This window comes from Hyperolius riggenbachi, chromosome 3 (genome assembly GCF_040937935.1).
Source record: "Hyperolius riggenbachi isolate aHypRig1 chromosome 3, aHypRig1.pri, whole genome shotgun sequence".
Taxonomy (NCBI): Eukaryota; Metazoa; Chordata; class Amphibia; order Anura; family Hyperoliidae; genus Hyperolius; species Hyperolius riggenbachi.
In genome coordinates this window covers 225,316,247-225,333,175 of record NC_090648.1, presented here as the reverse complement: position 1 = coordinate 225,333,175, position 16,929 = coordinate 225,316,247, and the positions used below count along the sequence as shown (strand labels likewise).

Sequence of the window (16,929 nt, the reverse complement as noted above, 5' to 3'; positions counted from 1 at the left end):
TTGTTGTCCTCCTCCACCACCTGGATCTTCTGCTATGAGTCCAGGTACTTGAGCCAGTCAGGCGTAGTGCGCATGCACACACTCCGCCGCCAGGAGCATACTACACCTGTGCAGCACTATTGCGCAGGTGCAGAATGTTCCTGGCTGTGGGAGCGGCATGCGTCCGGACAGCGCTGACTGGCTGAATTACCAGGACTCATAGCAGAAGATCCGGGTGGTGGAGGACAGCGAGGGACTGATTAGCCTGAAGGGGGCTGGAGGAAGCCCCAGGTATGTATAAAACTTTACTTTTCATCCGTCTCAGTTACCCTTTAATTTGTAGTGACCAAACTAAATTTTAATAACATATCACATTATTTGATTTCATCAGCAAAGGGAGTGCATACATTTGCATAAATCAGCATCAATGCAGAATTATTTCCATCTCATTGACCATCTCTATTAGTGACACAGCTACACATCAGGCTTTATTCTTACAGCATAGATGTTATTTAGTATATATTAGAGATTCCTGTGTACACATCATATATACAGTCACAATCAGATATGTATATCTGACCTTAAAAATACGGGGACTGCTTTATTGAAGCAGCACAAGTAACTAATTTTGATTGGTTTATTTCATTTTTGTGGACTAAGCACAGCTATTACTGTATATATACTGTATATATACATTATTTTTAATGACTATTTTCTGAGAAATAGAACATTTTAACATATTTTCTATTTTAATTACAGTTACAAATTCATTAGGAGTCGGAGTCGGTGCATTTTTTCCCGACTCCGACTCCAGGCACCCAAAATTGCCCGACTCCACGACTCCGACTCCACGACTCCGACTCCGACTCCACAGCCCTGATATGTAGGCAGGGGTATATGTCCCAGTATATGTAGGCAGGGGTACATGTCCCAGTATATGTAGCCAGGGGGAAATGTCCCACTATATGTAGGCAGGGGTATATGTCCCCAGAAAAAGTAGCCAGGAGGATATGTCCCAGTATATGTAGGCAGGGGTATATGTCCCAGTATATGTAGGCAGGGGTATATGTCCCAGTATATGTAGGCAGGGGTATATGTCCCAGTATATGTAGCCAGGGGGATATGTCCCAGTATATGTAGCCAGGGGGATATGTCCAAGTATATGTAGGCAGGGGTATATGTCCCAGTATATGTAGGCAGGGGTATATGTCCCAGTATATGTAGCCAGGGGGATATGTCCCAGTATATGTAGCCAGGGATATATGTCCCAGTATATGTAGGCAGGGGTATATGTCCCAGTATATGTAGCCAGGGGGATATGTCCCAGTATATGTAGGCAGGGGTATATGTCCCAGTATATGTAGGCAGGTGTATATGTCCCAGTATATGTAGCCAGGGGTATATGTCCCCAGAAAAAGTGGCCATGTGTGCCCCAGCAGGAGGGGAGCAGCGCAGAGAAGAGGGAGAGCTATGGGCACTCACCTTAGGGGGCTCTCCCTCCCTCTCTCGCTCTCCCCTCCGGAGTCCGGAATGAAGTGTGCAGCGGCTGGGCAGCGGACGGAACTTACCTCCTCTCGTCGCACGCGCCGGATGGATTAGCCACTACTCTGGTCTGATCCAGACCAGAGTGCGGCACCAGAACTTCCGGCGCAGGAGCGAGACGAGGTAAGTTCCGCCCGCTGCCCAGCCGCTGCACACTTCATTCCGGAGGGGACAGCGAGGGAGAGAGAGCCCCCTAAGGTGAGGGAAGGGGGGGGGACGTCCGCCCTTCCCCACTGTGCCCATAGCTCTCTCTCTTCTCTGCGCTGCTCCCCTCCTTCTGGCTGCACGGGCACGCGGCCAGGGGGGGCAGCGGGCAGCCAGGCTCGGGCAGATGCCCGGTTTTGCCGTATGTGCGGACGCCCATGTAAATGAAATATTTCTGGCCTAACATCATTTGGAAAATGTTTGCTTTAGAAAAGTTACTACTATAATAGATATCCTAAAGTCTGTCCTCCAGTATTAAGTACCTGAGAATGTCCTATTCAATTTAATGAGAAGTACATTGATGGATAAAAAATGAAAAATAACTTTTATGCAAAAGCTGGAAATGACAAGAATCCTCAAAGCAACTAACAGTAGTATTCCGATCATTGCAGGTACCTTTTCTCCCACAACTTTCTCTATAACCATGTAGTAGTAAGTATGAAAAAGCCCTTTTTTATGTAGGCCTCAGAGGTCAAATCTGACTTCTAATGACCTACTGTAATGACTTAGCGTTATTGGCTGAGATCCAGGGACACATCACCCATGTCCCATCATCAATTTCACTGTGAAGTGACAGCAGTCACAGGAGAGAGGAGGTGTCGAGGGAAATGATGGAGAAAGATAAACACTTCAGCGGAGAGATGAGAAAATAATTTGGACACAAGCTTGTGACACAAGGAATGTCCAGCTAGGAAATGAAGATTAATTGCTGGCCCTATACTTTGGGGGGCTGAGCATTCCAGACATGCTGCCAGCTTTTGGTCCTGAGCATATGAATGTAAGTCCCCAGATTTAGGTCTCTGCTGAACTGCTTCAAATCAGCTCTGTAAATGGTGGAGCTGATCAACAAGGAAGTAAGGTTACAGGTCAGGTAGGCTGGTCCCTGGACTGCTTTTAGTTGTCGACCTACTGCAGGAGGTGCACATCATCTTTTGGAAATAGATAATCAACTGAAGCCATCTCTTATTAAAGGTGGCCACACACCATGCAATTAATAGATCCAATTTTACACCAATTCAATAAATATGATTGGTTTTTTTGTTTTTGTTTTCGACCAAAAAATCAGATTGAATTTCCTGTTTTGTTTTTTTTCCCCAATTGGACATGTTGGAAAATTCAAACCAATTTTATCAAGAATTGTATAATGTGTGATTAGATTGTGAAATTGTATTCAACCAGCAAAAATTGTATGTTACTATTCAGTACATTTTTCTCTTGATTTTTCTAACCAACCATTTTTATTCGGAGTTTACGATCTTTTATCCCGAAATTGCAGCAATCTTGAAAATACGTATGTGGCACCTCGAAGAGTCTGATCAAAACCGGAATCAAAATAAAAAAATGGTATGGTGTTTGGCCACTCTAAAGCTGATTTACCAAGCTGAGTGGAGGCAAGTTGCAATCCTTTGGCCTAGGGTATGATACCACTGCCAGTGTAGTGTCCTGCCTTGGCAATACAGCAGTAACATGCAAAGAAATGTGTAGAGCATGCCTACTTTTTCCCCCTCTTAAACCATGTCAATGTGGGTATGCAGAGTCTGCAAACACTGGAACTTACCAATAAAAATGACAGCTAAACGTACTCATTTTAGAAAGTAATATTTACCACTGCTGTACTTTCTGAAAGCGTGGCAACTTTTACAAGTTTCATGTAAATAGTCTCACTAATACCGTTCTTCAAACCGTGAGGCAGATTCCACCCACCCTTGTTTTATTGTCTGCTTTATTTCCCAAACTGCAAAGGACTGCAGAATGTGTTGGCACTATTTAAGTAGTAATAAGCATCAGTACATGCTGTGTGACCAGGAAATAGAGGTAATCACCATGGAAACTAAAGCGAAGCAGTTCACTTGAAAGGGCCTCATGGAGCAGTGTTGCTTTATGATCTTATAAATCTCGATGTCCCATCAAATCTAAGATTAATTCATCTATCATTAAAATTTGATTTGCAAACAATAAATAAATGTCTTTAAACTGTATTCTTTGTTTTTGTGCCATCTATTCATTGCTGTTCGCATGTAGAAATTCTCTCCATTCTACCCACTGTGTTACCTAACTCTAGTTGGTTAGTTGTTTTGTACAGCCTGTTTTATTCAACCCACCATCATCCTCTTAAAACGCATTATTTTGCTGCCTGTACTAAAGAAAATATATCCTACCCCAATGGGGATTCTTATTAATCCTAGATTTAGGAGTGTACTTCCACATCTCTCCTCCCTCCCACATTTAGTTACCTGGTGGTCATTCTGTTTTGTTTTTCTCCTTCACTTATTTTTTTCTGTTCTCCCCCTTTTTTCCTGTGTCCTAATTGAACGTGGGCTTTAAAGGCAACTGAGCACCAGCAGCACTTTTTTTTTTAAGTTCCCCAGTTAGGAGATGTAAAGTGAAAAGTTATGCTATGCACACGATCAGGCCACTCACCATGGAGTGCAGCTTACCAGATATCAGTAGTAATATTCCAAGCAGAGAAACAGCGGTCGTGCACATCCAGGTAAAACTTCACTTTTATTCTAAACGTTTCAAAATCACAACAGCACATATTCCATCATTCATGGAGAGAGGTACAGGCAGTTGTCTCCCAGTAAGGAGATTTTATAGTAAATCTGTCCATATTGGACTAGCTCTTTGATTATTAACTTATGAAACAATGTGCACAGGTGGATTCATTGTGACTACCATTTACTCCATTTCTGTAACGCAGCAACTCCCACTTTAGGAAAAAGTATAAAACCTCTTTATCCATTCATCTTATCAATACTGTCTGATATTTGTTTATCTCATTCTGGAAGACTTATTGCAGTGGCTAAGGAGGATGGAAACCATTGCCAACATGGAGGTTATAATCAACTGTTGAGACAAACTTGTGGAATATATCTCTACTTGGTTGACTTATTTTAGGCCATGTATTCACCAGAGGATATTCAGTCCCAATTGACTTATCCTATCAGAATGATTGGCTTGCCCGCAAAGCTACAGTTTTCTTGGCCATTTAAAAATGGTATGTGTTTGTAAATACCATTTGGTTATGCAAATGTCTTGGTGTGTTGTGCTAGATCAGTCAGTGTGAGGATGTGTTTGAGGGCGATGTAGGCTTCTGGCGGTGATATGGGTGTGATAAAGCTTGTATAATGCCCTCAGGTACATAGAGGAACCACATGGTGTTGGTAAGTCTAGTTCTCCTCCCTGCTTTCTAAACTCTCTTAAGTTGTGGGCACCAAGGAGAACCTGTAGGGTACAAACATTGGTATACGTGGTCTGGAATTCTTGTCTGACTGATCATCTTTCAGGATTTGATCCCACTTCCGTCTACTAGTTGCAAAGTATACGTTAAACTTGAAGATTCCTGCTGGGCCTAAAACCACACTGAGTTTCTTCAAGAGAATGTTTGACATTGGCTCTTAGCCTTCTCTGATGTTTTTTGTCTTATAGATACTTCCTGCTACACCCAGGCATATGATGCCACTATGGTTGTTATAGTCCTGATTGATGCCTTTCTTAAAATAGGTTCTGTTTTGGATACTATCCAATCATTTTAGGACCTTTTGATCTTCCAAGGTTGAATTTTTGTAACAACCATGATAACCTTTTTTGGTCCAAGTTTTTCCAATGTGAGGCCATCTCATCCTACACCATTTACTGTGTACAATTTCCTAACTTTTTGTGCCTTCCTATACAACATGATTTCTCATTTTTTAATTTTTTAATTTTCCTTCTTCTGATCCCACTTGAAGATCATAAAGTATTCTAACCATCTGTGTATTACATCTGATTCCTGCATAAAGATTCTCCCCTTTATTCTTTATGGTTTAGAGAATATGTTCTGTCCATCCCCATTGACGGTAAAACTTTAGAGGTGCGGTCACACTTTGTCCTGTGTTGCCACTTGCAAACACGCTGCCCATACAATTGTATGGGAGTGGCCACATCACTGCATTGCAACTTATCATGGTATGCTAATGTGATGTCTTTATCGCACTTGTAAATAGCGTGGTAAAATGCATGTGTTCCAGAGCAATAGACCATGCTATGAAATAAGTGCACATTTTTTACATGCAGAGGGTATGTTGCGTTATCCTTGATTTCTTCTATAATTTTCCTTCATACGCTTGCTCAGCTCCTCCTTAGCTTTGTACAATCATCATTATTACAGAAACATATTTCTTATAGCTATTATACAGGGTGATGCTATTATACATTTTCTTTATAGCCATTATACCATTATACATGGGTAACACTCTAAGACAGCAAATGCAAATGTCACAGGATTAAGTTAACCCAGAGAGGAGACACATAGCAAAGATAGAGAGGTGCATGGAGACCGGCCGGCTGGTGTCTGCCTGTACACTCCCGCAACCAGGTTGGTCTGTTGTACGCCACTTTGCAGTAACCCAGACTTCTAAAAGCTACATACGCCTTCCACTTGTCCTTATGAGCACAATTTCCTTCATAAGCTTTGCAATTGCTTTAATACAGAATTCCCTTTTTTTTTTTCTTTTTCTTTTTTTCTTTTTTTTTTTCCTCAGAGGATATGAATTAACTTTAAATTCTGTAATGACATTTGCTTTCCTGCTACTTGGTATTCTTGGGTACTTTTTAACCTATAACCAAATAAAGGTCGCATTTTATTTCCACTCAACTTTTTTTTACATGAGAATCAATCCTGCTTACTGCTTTATCAGTAATGATATGGTCTATTATTAACTTTGCTGGTCCTTCCCTTGTATAACTATGCTGTGGTTTGTATGGTAATTGTGTATTTATAATGGCACTATTTGCTGCACACAACTCCACTATTCCTTCTCCATTGCCATTGCTTTCTATATATTGTACTCTACAAACTTTTCCACTACAGCTTTGTTGCTCCTTGTCAGGTTTTTCACTCTTCCTTTAAAATGTCACATGACTGACAGAACCAACTGCTTCATCAGACTTTCTGCTGTAACGTCTGAAATATTTGGTTCTCCTTATTCACCTAGTGCATTGCCCTCATGGAGGACTCTCGTTCAGCTTTGCTGACACAGAGGAAGGTATTTTACAAAGGGTTTCATATTGCTTGGGAACAGGGCTGGTCCGCCTATTAGGCGAGGTGAGGAGGGTTCCTCAGGCGGCAGATTTGGAGGGTCGGTGGCACCCCCCGGCCTTGGGTGAGAGGAGCCACCGAGCTGGAGGGGGTAGCGAGCAGGAAGGGGGTATTGGCTCAGTAGTGGGGAGGGGGGTCCTTCCCTCACCTGAGTCCCCGATCTGTGCTAGCCCTCCGGCTATTAATGCATCAATGCATTGTTTTTAGGCAGTGGGCGGGGAGGGAGGACTCGCCTCTTCCGGGTTTCAGCGTGCGTTCCACCCTCGTCACTTCCTGCAATGCCGCCCACTGTACTGTAAGTGGACCGTATTGCAAGAAGACGAAACGAGAGTGAACACACACTGGAACGCAGAAGAGGTGAGTCGTCCTCCCATGCCCGCTGCCTGAAAACAAACATTGATGCATTATTAGCCAGAGGGGGAGCGCAGATCGGGGACTCAGGTGAGGGGGGGGGGGGGGGGGGTCCGACCAGCAGGGAGCAGGGGGAATCAGCCTATATACACTAAAGGTGATGGCTACCCCCTGAAAATATAAGACCTCCCTGAAAATAGCACATTTTTGAAGGGTAAATTATTATAAGACAGTGTCTTATTTTCGGGGAAACATGGTATGGCAAAAAAAATTCAAATTTAAAATATGTGCAAACATACAAATAAGAAGTACCTTTTTTCCAGAGTAAAATGAGCCATAAATTACTTTTCTCCTATGTTGCTGTCACTTACAGTAGGTATTAAAAATCTGACAGGAGCGACAGGTTTTGGACTAGTCCATCTCTTCAAGGTGGATTCTCAGGGAATTTATTTATTTTTTAAAAGCACTTAGTTAATGGCAGTTTCTCTGTCCAACTGCTAAAAAATTATTTTTAGGGAATATCTTTATAAAGAATAAAAGCCTGGCTAATAATCCCCTATGAAGAGATTGACTAGTCAAAAACAGTAGCTCTGGTCAGATTTCTACTACCTACTGTAAGGTAGGAGAACATAGGAGAAAAGTAATTTATGGCTCCTTTTACTCTGGGAGACATGTACTTCTTATTTGTCTATGTTTGCACATATTTTATATTTTCAAATGTTTCACCATAGTGCCCCTTTAAGGATGCAAAGATCATGGGCATCCAGTATTATTGACTCTAGATCTTGTCCTTTGTGTACAGAGATTTCTGTGGATTTTGCACAATACTAACTCAGCGAGACAAAGTCTGAAAACAATCATGTTGATTATTGTAAGTACTTTAGAAATAATTTTTCAAATTTAAAAATTCTTTGTGCAGTAGCCATACTGCAGCTGTGTAGGTATCTGTGCAGGCTAGACCTTAGAGCTGGTTGTCTTCTGGTAACAAAGATGAGGTCTTACACCTACTGTCTGAGAACTATAACGTCTCCTTTTGTAATCATGAGGTCTCCCCTGTAGTATTGGCATCTATAGAAAATATAGTAAGGCATCTATTGTTGTTCCTCTTTTGTGTGTCATATGATTAGACCTCACAAAGTCGCACAGTATTTATTTGTTTAAAGATGCCGCTGGATTTACCAAGCTGGTTTTCTTCTAATGATTCCCTGTGGTGAGCCTTTTTTTTTTTTTTAAACAATTTTTAAAGTCTATTTTATCCACTCATTTGCTTTATATTCACTCTGTTGAGTTGTATTTGCTAACATTCACAAGTATCTTTTATAAATGATACCAGAGCCCATTTCCAGCCCGTGTAATCCAAAGAATCCCCCGAAAAATTGGGAAGAAAATAGATTAGTAGAGAAAACCATTGTGTACCTCTGTATATTTATTTATTGTATACTTAATGTGTTCCTAATGACCTTCCTAGGAGTGACATCTGAAATGTCCAGTACTCTGGACCTTCTGCCAACTATAGCAGCTTTAACAGGAGCCAATCTTCCAAATGTCACGTTGGATGGATATGATTTGAGTCAAGTACTTTTGAATGGTGAAAAGGTGAGTAATTCAGAAACGCATGCAAAACTGTGAACATTGCTTCAGTTAGCTTAAGAATTATATAATAATATATTTGCCAAATGATCTTTCATAAATTCTATTTACCAAAATCAAAGGTCACAAAGTGGTGTTTTTGAGGTAATCTCTGTAGGTGGAGCTTCACTGAAGTACTGTATATAGTTAATGCAGATGAGTATTTGCCAGGACTTCCATGAATCTTGGGATTCAGCAAAGTTCCAAGCAGTCATGTTGAATGAATACTGAAATTGGGCAGTAGTAGAAGTGATGTGACCACTGCTTTCCCTTAAACAGGCCTGGGCTGTTTCCAGTGTTATCCTTCTCCTATGGGTCACTTCAGTTTGTGGACTGTGCTCTGTCTTTTTCCTTCACTTGGAATACATGCCCACTTGCCTAGGGATCAGAGAGGAGGAGACCACTGTGAAATCGCCCTCTGCACCCCATTTCACTGTGCACATCTTTATCAGTACCTTATACTTTAGCATGTAACGTGGACAGCGCTATTATGTATTTATATAGTGCTGATATTTTTCTGAGTGCTTTACAGATTACACTGAATAATTCATGATTATAATTGTTCTTTATAGGAGCTCACAGTCGAATATCCCTTCCATAGTCCGTTTGATAATCCTAACATCATTTCAGGCCACTTTTGTGGGAAGCCAGTTAATCTACCAGTGTGTTTTTGGGATCTGGAAGGAAACTGGAGTTTCCAAAGGAAACACTGGGATAACTTAAAAACTCAAAACACCTAATTAGTGTTGCGTACAGACTAGCTATGAGTCATTTCTTACTGTAAACAGGAGTAATATGCCTGTATCAGGAAACGGGACTAAAATCAGTAATGCAATTATACTGTAGTATTTTTCAAAGCCACCTTTTCAGACATTTTAACTATGCATACGTGTAACTACACCAACACGTTAATGCCTACCAGAATAAGCAAGATGGACATAACTTACATTAATTTGCTCTTGAACCTTTCAGCCATTTCTAATAGCCAGCCAGGAGACTATGTGCCAGAAAAAGGCCAATTTGGGATGCTCTAGCTCAGGGGTAGGGAACCTATGGCTCGGGAGCCAGATGTGGCTCTTTTCATGGCTACTTCTGGCTCACAGTTAGGGATTGATTTACTAAGCTACACTGCTCACGAAGTGCAGCTTTGTGTGACAGCGCAAGTAAAATTTTCAAAGTAGGCACGCTACTGCCTATTGGGCCAAAGTGTGGGGATCTCATCCTACAAAGTGAATCAACCCCCAAGTCAGCTAGCTAATTGTACGAGCTGTTAGTTGAAAATGTTGTACTAACTCTTCAGGCTCAAAGCATCTTTTGAATTTGCAATCTGCTCTGTAAGTGTTCATATTTTATATGACTGGATCCTACCCTTCAGCTGTCCATCCACTGTGTAAGAAGTACAGGACAATATTATGTACTTTTGCAGCATTGCATGAGGTTTCAACCTCATCAGGTAAAGCCAGGGGAAGCTGCTGAGAAATGGACCTAATGAAACCGTACGAAGAAGTGATACATTTTGTCATGTATGTAGAAAGGCTGGCATAATCCACTTTATGACCATTATACAGTGAGGCCAGGACCAATGGCTTGGGTCAAAATTATAAATTCCGTTTTTTTTTTTTGGTTTTTTTTTGCACTAAAATAATTTTCAAATATGGACTTCATTCTAATGCATACTTGTTGTAACACCACCCCCATCTGTATCGCTTACTAATCTCTACTTCCTAGACTTAATAATCAATTCTGTTATTAATAAAAAAGATGTCTTTACTGGAGCTTTGTCGTCATATTAATGACATGACATTCTAACCTGTAATTAAATAAATATACATACTTCTCAAGCTATTTAACATTGATTATGTGTAATCATTCAGGTTACTGTACTTCAAGATGGAGACTGACCTTTGAACGATCCACTTATAGCTATAATGAAGTCCATTGGTATTGATTAGTACATGATTAGATATGAAGTCTCACAAACGAGGTAATTAGCATTCACCTTCATAACAAGGAGATGGGGTTGTAAACACTGGACTATGTTGTTCCTGAACGCAGATTGTAAACTTTCCCATATTCTTGATAATTCAGATACCCAACTAGATCTTGAGCTCTTCCATGCACTGTGGAATCTATACCATTAATGTCACTCTTTTCATGACCTTGCTGATAGTATCCTGAGCAAATGTACCAAAGATTAGAAAGGCTGCTGCCCCGTATCAGTGCGTACAAGCCCTCAGTAAAATACTCAGTGAACAGGTGAGATGTTGGAGACTGTGCTGAGTGACTTTAAAGGCTGATCGGTTGGGCAACATTTCACAATTTTTCGAGCTTCATAATGTGAATAAATAAAAAGGTGGTGAAAATCCTGCCCCCCTGCGCCTCTGCCAGAGACTGGGGCCACGGTGCACTGCTGCCAGAGACTGGGGCCATGATGCGCCGCTGCCAGAGACTGGGGCCACGCTTCACCGCTGCACACCACTTACTTGCTCCCTACTGTGTCTATAGGTGCCTAGCACTAATGAGTTTGGCTGTTTTAGCAGCGCAGCTTGGTGAATCAAGCCCATGAAGCCTTCCTCTAACTATTCCAGGAATCCAGTCTGAGGGAGGCTTCATAGTCGAAAGCTTACTCCTTTTCTTCTAAGTTAGCCGATAAATGGTATCGTCCTGATTCAAAACTTTCCCTCATAGAGAGATAAAGTGAGATTGTGAAACAAGACAAGTGCTTAGATTCCCAGAAGTTTTTTCATTTAAAACTGCAGTACCTTTTCCCAGATACAGACTTCAGCTTTACAGAACTTTCTTTTAATCCAGTTAGATTTCTTTTAATCCAGTCAGATTTCATTTAGACATTTAATCTGCATGCTTATTCAGGGTCTATGGCTAAAGAGTATTAAGCCTAGTACACACTAGCAATTTTGATGGATCAATCATTGGTCAATTTTACCACCTCCATGTAGTATGAGGGCCAAACAGATTTTCAACTCTATGCAGATTATATAGGTAAATGGTCATACTACATGGAGGTGGTAAAATTGACCAATGATTGATCCATCAAAATTGCTAGTGTGTACTAGGCATTAGAGGCAGAGGATCAGCTGGACAGCCAGGCAATGCGCATTGTTGAAAAGGAATAAAATATGTCAGCCTCCATATCTATCTTAGTTCAGATGTGCCTTAATGTGGGTTTGCACTAACTAAAAACAATTGATGCATATTTATATCTGTGCTCGGCGGTAGGATTGAAATAAATATGTAGCTCGATTTAATTGTATATTTTATGTTTACTGGGAAGTCAGCTTTAGTAATGCAGTTGTAGAATATTGAAAGTTATGACTTTGTTTTAGATGATGATAATTAAGGTAATGTGGCGTAGGTGGCAGTGAAATCAAAATACTAAGCAGCTGTGACAGACTGGGCTCCAGTAGTATTTATTATACAAAGCTATATTCATTTGCATAGAAGTGTGTGTGCGTGTGTGTGTACCATCTAATGTGCAGAAGCTATGAACAGGGCATGAAAGCTCTATCTACACTTCATGACTTCCAGAGATTTTGGCAGAACTTTACTACAACCACTTAGGTCTCCATTTCTTCGTATGGTATCATTGGTGATACAAACACGTCCAGTCCACAGCAAGCTCGGGTATATTACAAGTCAGCATTCAGGCAGCTGTTTGGTGCGTTGCCTTGAAATACAGAAGATGATTTACCAGGACTTGTTGCAGATGGAACTTGTTTGGGGTGGTGGTATTACAGGCTGAGTTGATCTTATTTCCAGCACAGTGCAATTAGTAGTGTGGGCTTTCTTCCCTTCTGCTAATTGTGCTTAAATGTTAAGGATTTGTATTAATTACGTTAATCTTAATCATGTAGCATTTTATTTCTAGAGTCCAAGAAACACCTTCTATTACTACCCACCTTCTGTTGATACTAACAAAGGCATCTATGCCCTTAGAATGGGCAAATACAAAGCTCATTTCTATACTCAGGGTAAGTACTGATTTCTATACAGGTCATATGTGCTTACATGTATCATTGCAATCTATCCTGAATATTTTATAAGATCATAAATTATTCAAATGTTCATTTATTAATGACATTTCCATACCATACACATAGGATTCCAGGATGTATTCCCTTTATACATAACGGTTAAAGATAATCGTACATAGGTTGATTTTTCTTGTACATTAGACCACTTTTATTATATCTGTAAATGATCAATTGACCCCCACCAATTTTTGCTGACTCTGACTCCAGGTACCCAAGAATTGCTTCTGACTCCAGCTCCATGGCTTCAGTCACAGTAGTGGAAAGAGGAGCACAAGAAAAATAAAATGCATTAAAATCAAAATTAGGAGGTGGCTTACCTCAAGGAAGACACTGATTATAGTATGAACTGAAATTCATTTGCACTAGGGCTGAGGTGTCCAAACTTTTTAGGCCAGGGGCCATACCACCGTTCTTGAGTGCTAGGGGGCCAAACTAGCTTAAAGTGATCCTTAAGTCTAACAAAAAAAATGAGATTTACTCACCTGGGGCTTCCCTCAGCCCCCTGCAGCCGGTCGGTGCCCTCGCAGCCCCGCTCAGATGCTCCTGCACCCGCCGGCGAACACTTCCGGTTTGGCCGTCACAGGGTGCAGGATCATCTGAGCGGGGCTGCGAGGGCACCGATCTGCTGCAGGGGTCTGAGGGAAGCCCCAGGTGAGTAAATCTCATTTTTTTTGTTAGACGTAAGGATCACTTTAAAGTTAAAACAGTTTGCTGTTAGCCTTTAGATACACTATACCTTTGACATTTTGTCAAATTTTAACATTTCCATGGGAATAATCCATATATTGTGTGCAGTTAGCACAGTGGCAGCTGCTAATCCGTGTCTCCTGGCCCCTGCATGAGGCACCGCAGTTATGGCCTATGGGCCGCATGGAATTGACACCTGTAGAGAGCTTTGGGGGCATCAGAAATGGCTCAGTGGGCCGCATTCATGAGCATGCACCACTAACTTCATCAGGCGAAGAATCAGTGCCAAAAGCAAAAATAGCTTAGCTCTTCAGTTCATACCATATCTGTCTTCCTTGAGGTAAGCCAGCTCCTAATCTTGATTTTAGAGTTCTACTGTACTGTTACTTTATTTTTCCTGAGCGCTTTCCCCCCCCAACACCCCCCCCCCCCCCCGGGTCTATTACCCTGCTGTGGACGGTGGCCTCCTGCCATCTGTTTCAGTTGACTGGTTCCAGCTTATTTTTCACTTAGAGAATGACTGGATTACAGTGGAGGACCCTATACGTGAGGTGAGATGGTTATTCTCCCACAAGCTGTTTTGGTTGGTTGCCCATCACGGCAATCTCATTTTGTGAATACCCTCTTTTTATCACTCTGTCTCCATTTGATTGAAAATACTGCACCATTCGGGCTCCCGTTGTCTCTGTGTTTGTTTATTGCTCTTTTTTTACGGTTTACCCACATCTCTCAAGTCCATAACTTTAGTGTATTCTTTCTTATATTTATTTTTTATGTATGTATGTTGATCCTTTTTTAAACGTATCATTACTATCTCTTTAATTTTAAAACGCCAACACATTATGTAAGAAATGGCTGCATAAATATGTAGAAAATAACTGCATCAAAATTATTAACGTTTGTGCAAAAGGCAATATTGGTGTAGAAATATGCTCAGTGTGTATGACAGATATGTTATCACGTTCACTCTGCTTCTTTCATTTGTTCCCAAAGGAGCATTTCACAGTGAGACAACTCCAGACCCAGACTGCCATGTGACTGCACCGTTGACTGAGCATAACCCACCACTCCTGTTTGATCTTGATAAGGACCCTGCAGAGAACTACAACTTGTTAAAACCATTCATCCCAAAGGACCTAGAACCTATTCTGACAGAAATTCTGAATGAGCGGGACCGATTTCAGACAAATATGCAGTATGCACCAAGTGAAACAAACAAAGGCAAGGATTCTTCACTAAAGCCCTGCTGCAATCCACAATGCACTCCTAAGCCAAGCTGCTGCCACTGTTAATTCAGAGATCATTACAAGTTTGCACTCTTGAATATGACTTAATGATTCTCACTATCCTACAAGAACTAACTGTGCCTGAAGTCCTTCACTCTACACGTGCTATTCATTTTTTGCTATTTAATTATTATTTTTCCTCATAATTACCATACGTATTTTCCAATGATATGTTTAAATACTTCTCATGGCTATTTTTCTATACTGATCACATTGTTAAATTCCATCTCAACAGTAGAAGGTCAGATCGTGCCCAGCTTTGCTCCTCTAGGAATACAACAGCTGTCATCACTTTCGGAGAGGAGCTCTGCTTGACTGCAAGATTGTTTTTTCTTTACTACATGTGAGGATAAAACTCCTGATATAATCTCTATAAGGAGTGGTGTGTTTGCTTCTGTCGTTTGTATCTGAAACACGACGTTAAGATTTAATGTGCCATCTTTAAAAGCTCCTTCAGCAGGGGCTTCTCACCATTCAAATTGAAAACTTAGGCACTTTATTAATGAAGGGCTTTAATTGGAAAATGTATATGTAATTAATGTGTGAGTCAATTTTTGACTAATAAAATGTGATATGTTTGAGTATTTCATTCTTATCAGTAATTATTTCTTTCCCTTGATTACCCTGCTTACTTTTTTCTTTAGACATGAGCCCTAGTGTGCAAGTCATAGGGACTAGAAATCCATTAAAGGGAACCTCAACTGCTGCAAAATCTGTAGTCTTTAACTTACCTGGGGCTTCTTCCGGCCCCCCACAATCCGTGAGGTCCCTCTGCGGCCTCTTGGTCCCCTCCATTCTCCTTCTAACAGCTCTTTAACATGTAAGACCCAAATGAGAGTTGCGGCGACTACGCATGTGGAGTGCCATCCACATACATGCCTCGATTGCCCTCCTACCGCTAGGAGTGTTCTGTACATGTACTGCTCATTCTTTCACTACCAGTGGTTCTGTGAACGGGCCATGCATGTGTAGTTGCCGTGACTCATTTTGGACCATTGTAGCCCCTTACACACTCCAATGAGTTCTGGTTTACCATGAGCTTGTTGGTTAGTCTGTACCTCTGGGTAATACATGTAAAGGAGCCACCAGTGGGAGAACAGAAGGGACGTAGAGGACACTGAGGGACCTCAGGGAGCTAGAAGAAGCCCTAAGTTAGTAAAACTGCAGATTTTGCATCAGTTCAAGTTGCCTTTAAAGTCAGAAAAAAAACAGTTCAACTTACCTGGGGCTTCTTGCAGCCCCCTGCAGTCAACCTGTGCCCGCGCCGTCCTTTCGAGATCCCCAGGCCAGCAGCAGTGAGCCCCTGGAATCTGGCCAGCCACACATCTCCTTGTCATGCTCCTGTGCACAGAAGCAAAAAGAGGGTATACCAAGAGCCTAATATAGTGTAGTATGTTCCGGTAAATGGATATGATAGAGAAAGTATACTGTGTTAATACTCACAAACCAGGGTAACATCCAGGCAACCATTGTAAAGGCAGGTGGGGAGATTAGACCTGTCCCTACTCAGGGTTAAGAAGTCGCTCTCTGTACATCGGAAGAAAAGGCACGTAACACCCCTCCACCAAGGGGTGGTAACATACAAGCAAACAAAGGCGCCAAAAGAATAAAATTGTTAAAATTATTAAAAATAGAGGAGGCAGTGGTGGACTTGCCTCCTCCAAACAGACACAAGATATTATAGTTAGCCAAAGACATTATAGTTACCTGTAGACTGATCGCTATATGTAACTAAGAATTATTACTAGTCTAAAGCAACAACCACGTCAAGTTATTTAACAAAAGGCACGTTTAATAGCTTATGCATAAACCACCTTGGTTTTTTTCCCTTATTCGCGAAAGAACCCCTTTAATCACTTTACAAAAACTCCAAAATGTGTGTTTCGTAGACACAGCCCACTTCTTCAGACAAAAAGGGAGTATCTTAGCCAAGAATTCGGTGTGCTGGGTTCCTCCCTGATTTCTTAACTAACATACTCCACCACTACCTCCATTTTAATTAATTTAAATATATTTTGTACTTTGCACCTCTGTTAAATTACTAATTGTCACCTTTAATTGCTTAGCTCTGATTATCGAGTGTAGTACTATTAAATCAGAGCCTGATAATCTTGGTACA

The 16,929-nt window shown here is 41.2% G+C and overlaps 1 protein-coding gene across 3 annotated transcripts in view; it reads left to right on the top strand.

Annotated features, from left to right (window-relative positions):
* The window catches only part of ARSA (arylsulfatase A), a 125,385-nt gene extending 109,986 nt beyond the window's left edge, over positions 1-15,399 (top strand). For all 3 annotated transcript variants that reach the window (XM_068275866.1, XM_068275867.1, XM_068275865.1), the window contains exons 7-9: positions 8,625-8,752; positions 12,672-12,774; positions 14,518-15,399. In XM_068275866.1, coding sequence (XP_068131967.1) covers positions 8,625-8,752; positions 12,672-12,774; positions 14,518-14,816 — 530 coding nt within the window. In that variant the 3' untranslated portion in view covers positions 14,817-15,399. The remainder of the gene's footprint in view (positions 1-8,624; positions 8,753-12,671; positions 12,775-14,517) is intronic.
* Positions 15,400-16,929: the final 1,530 nt, after the last annotated feature.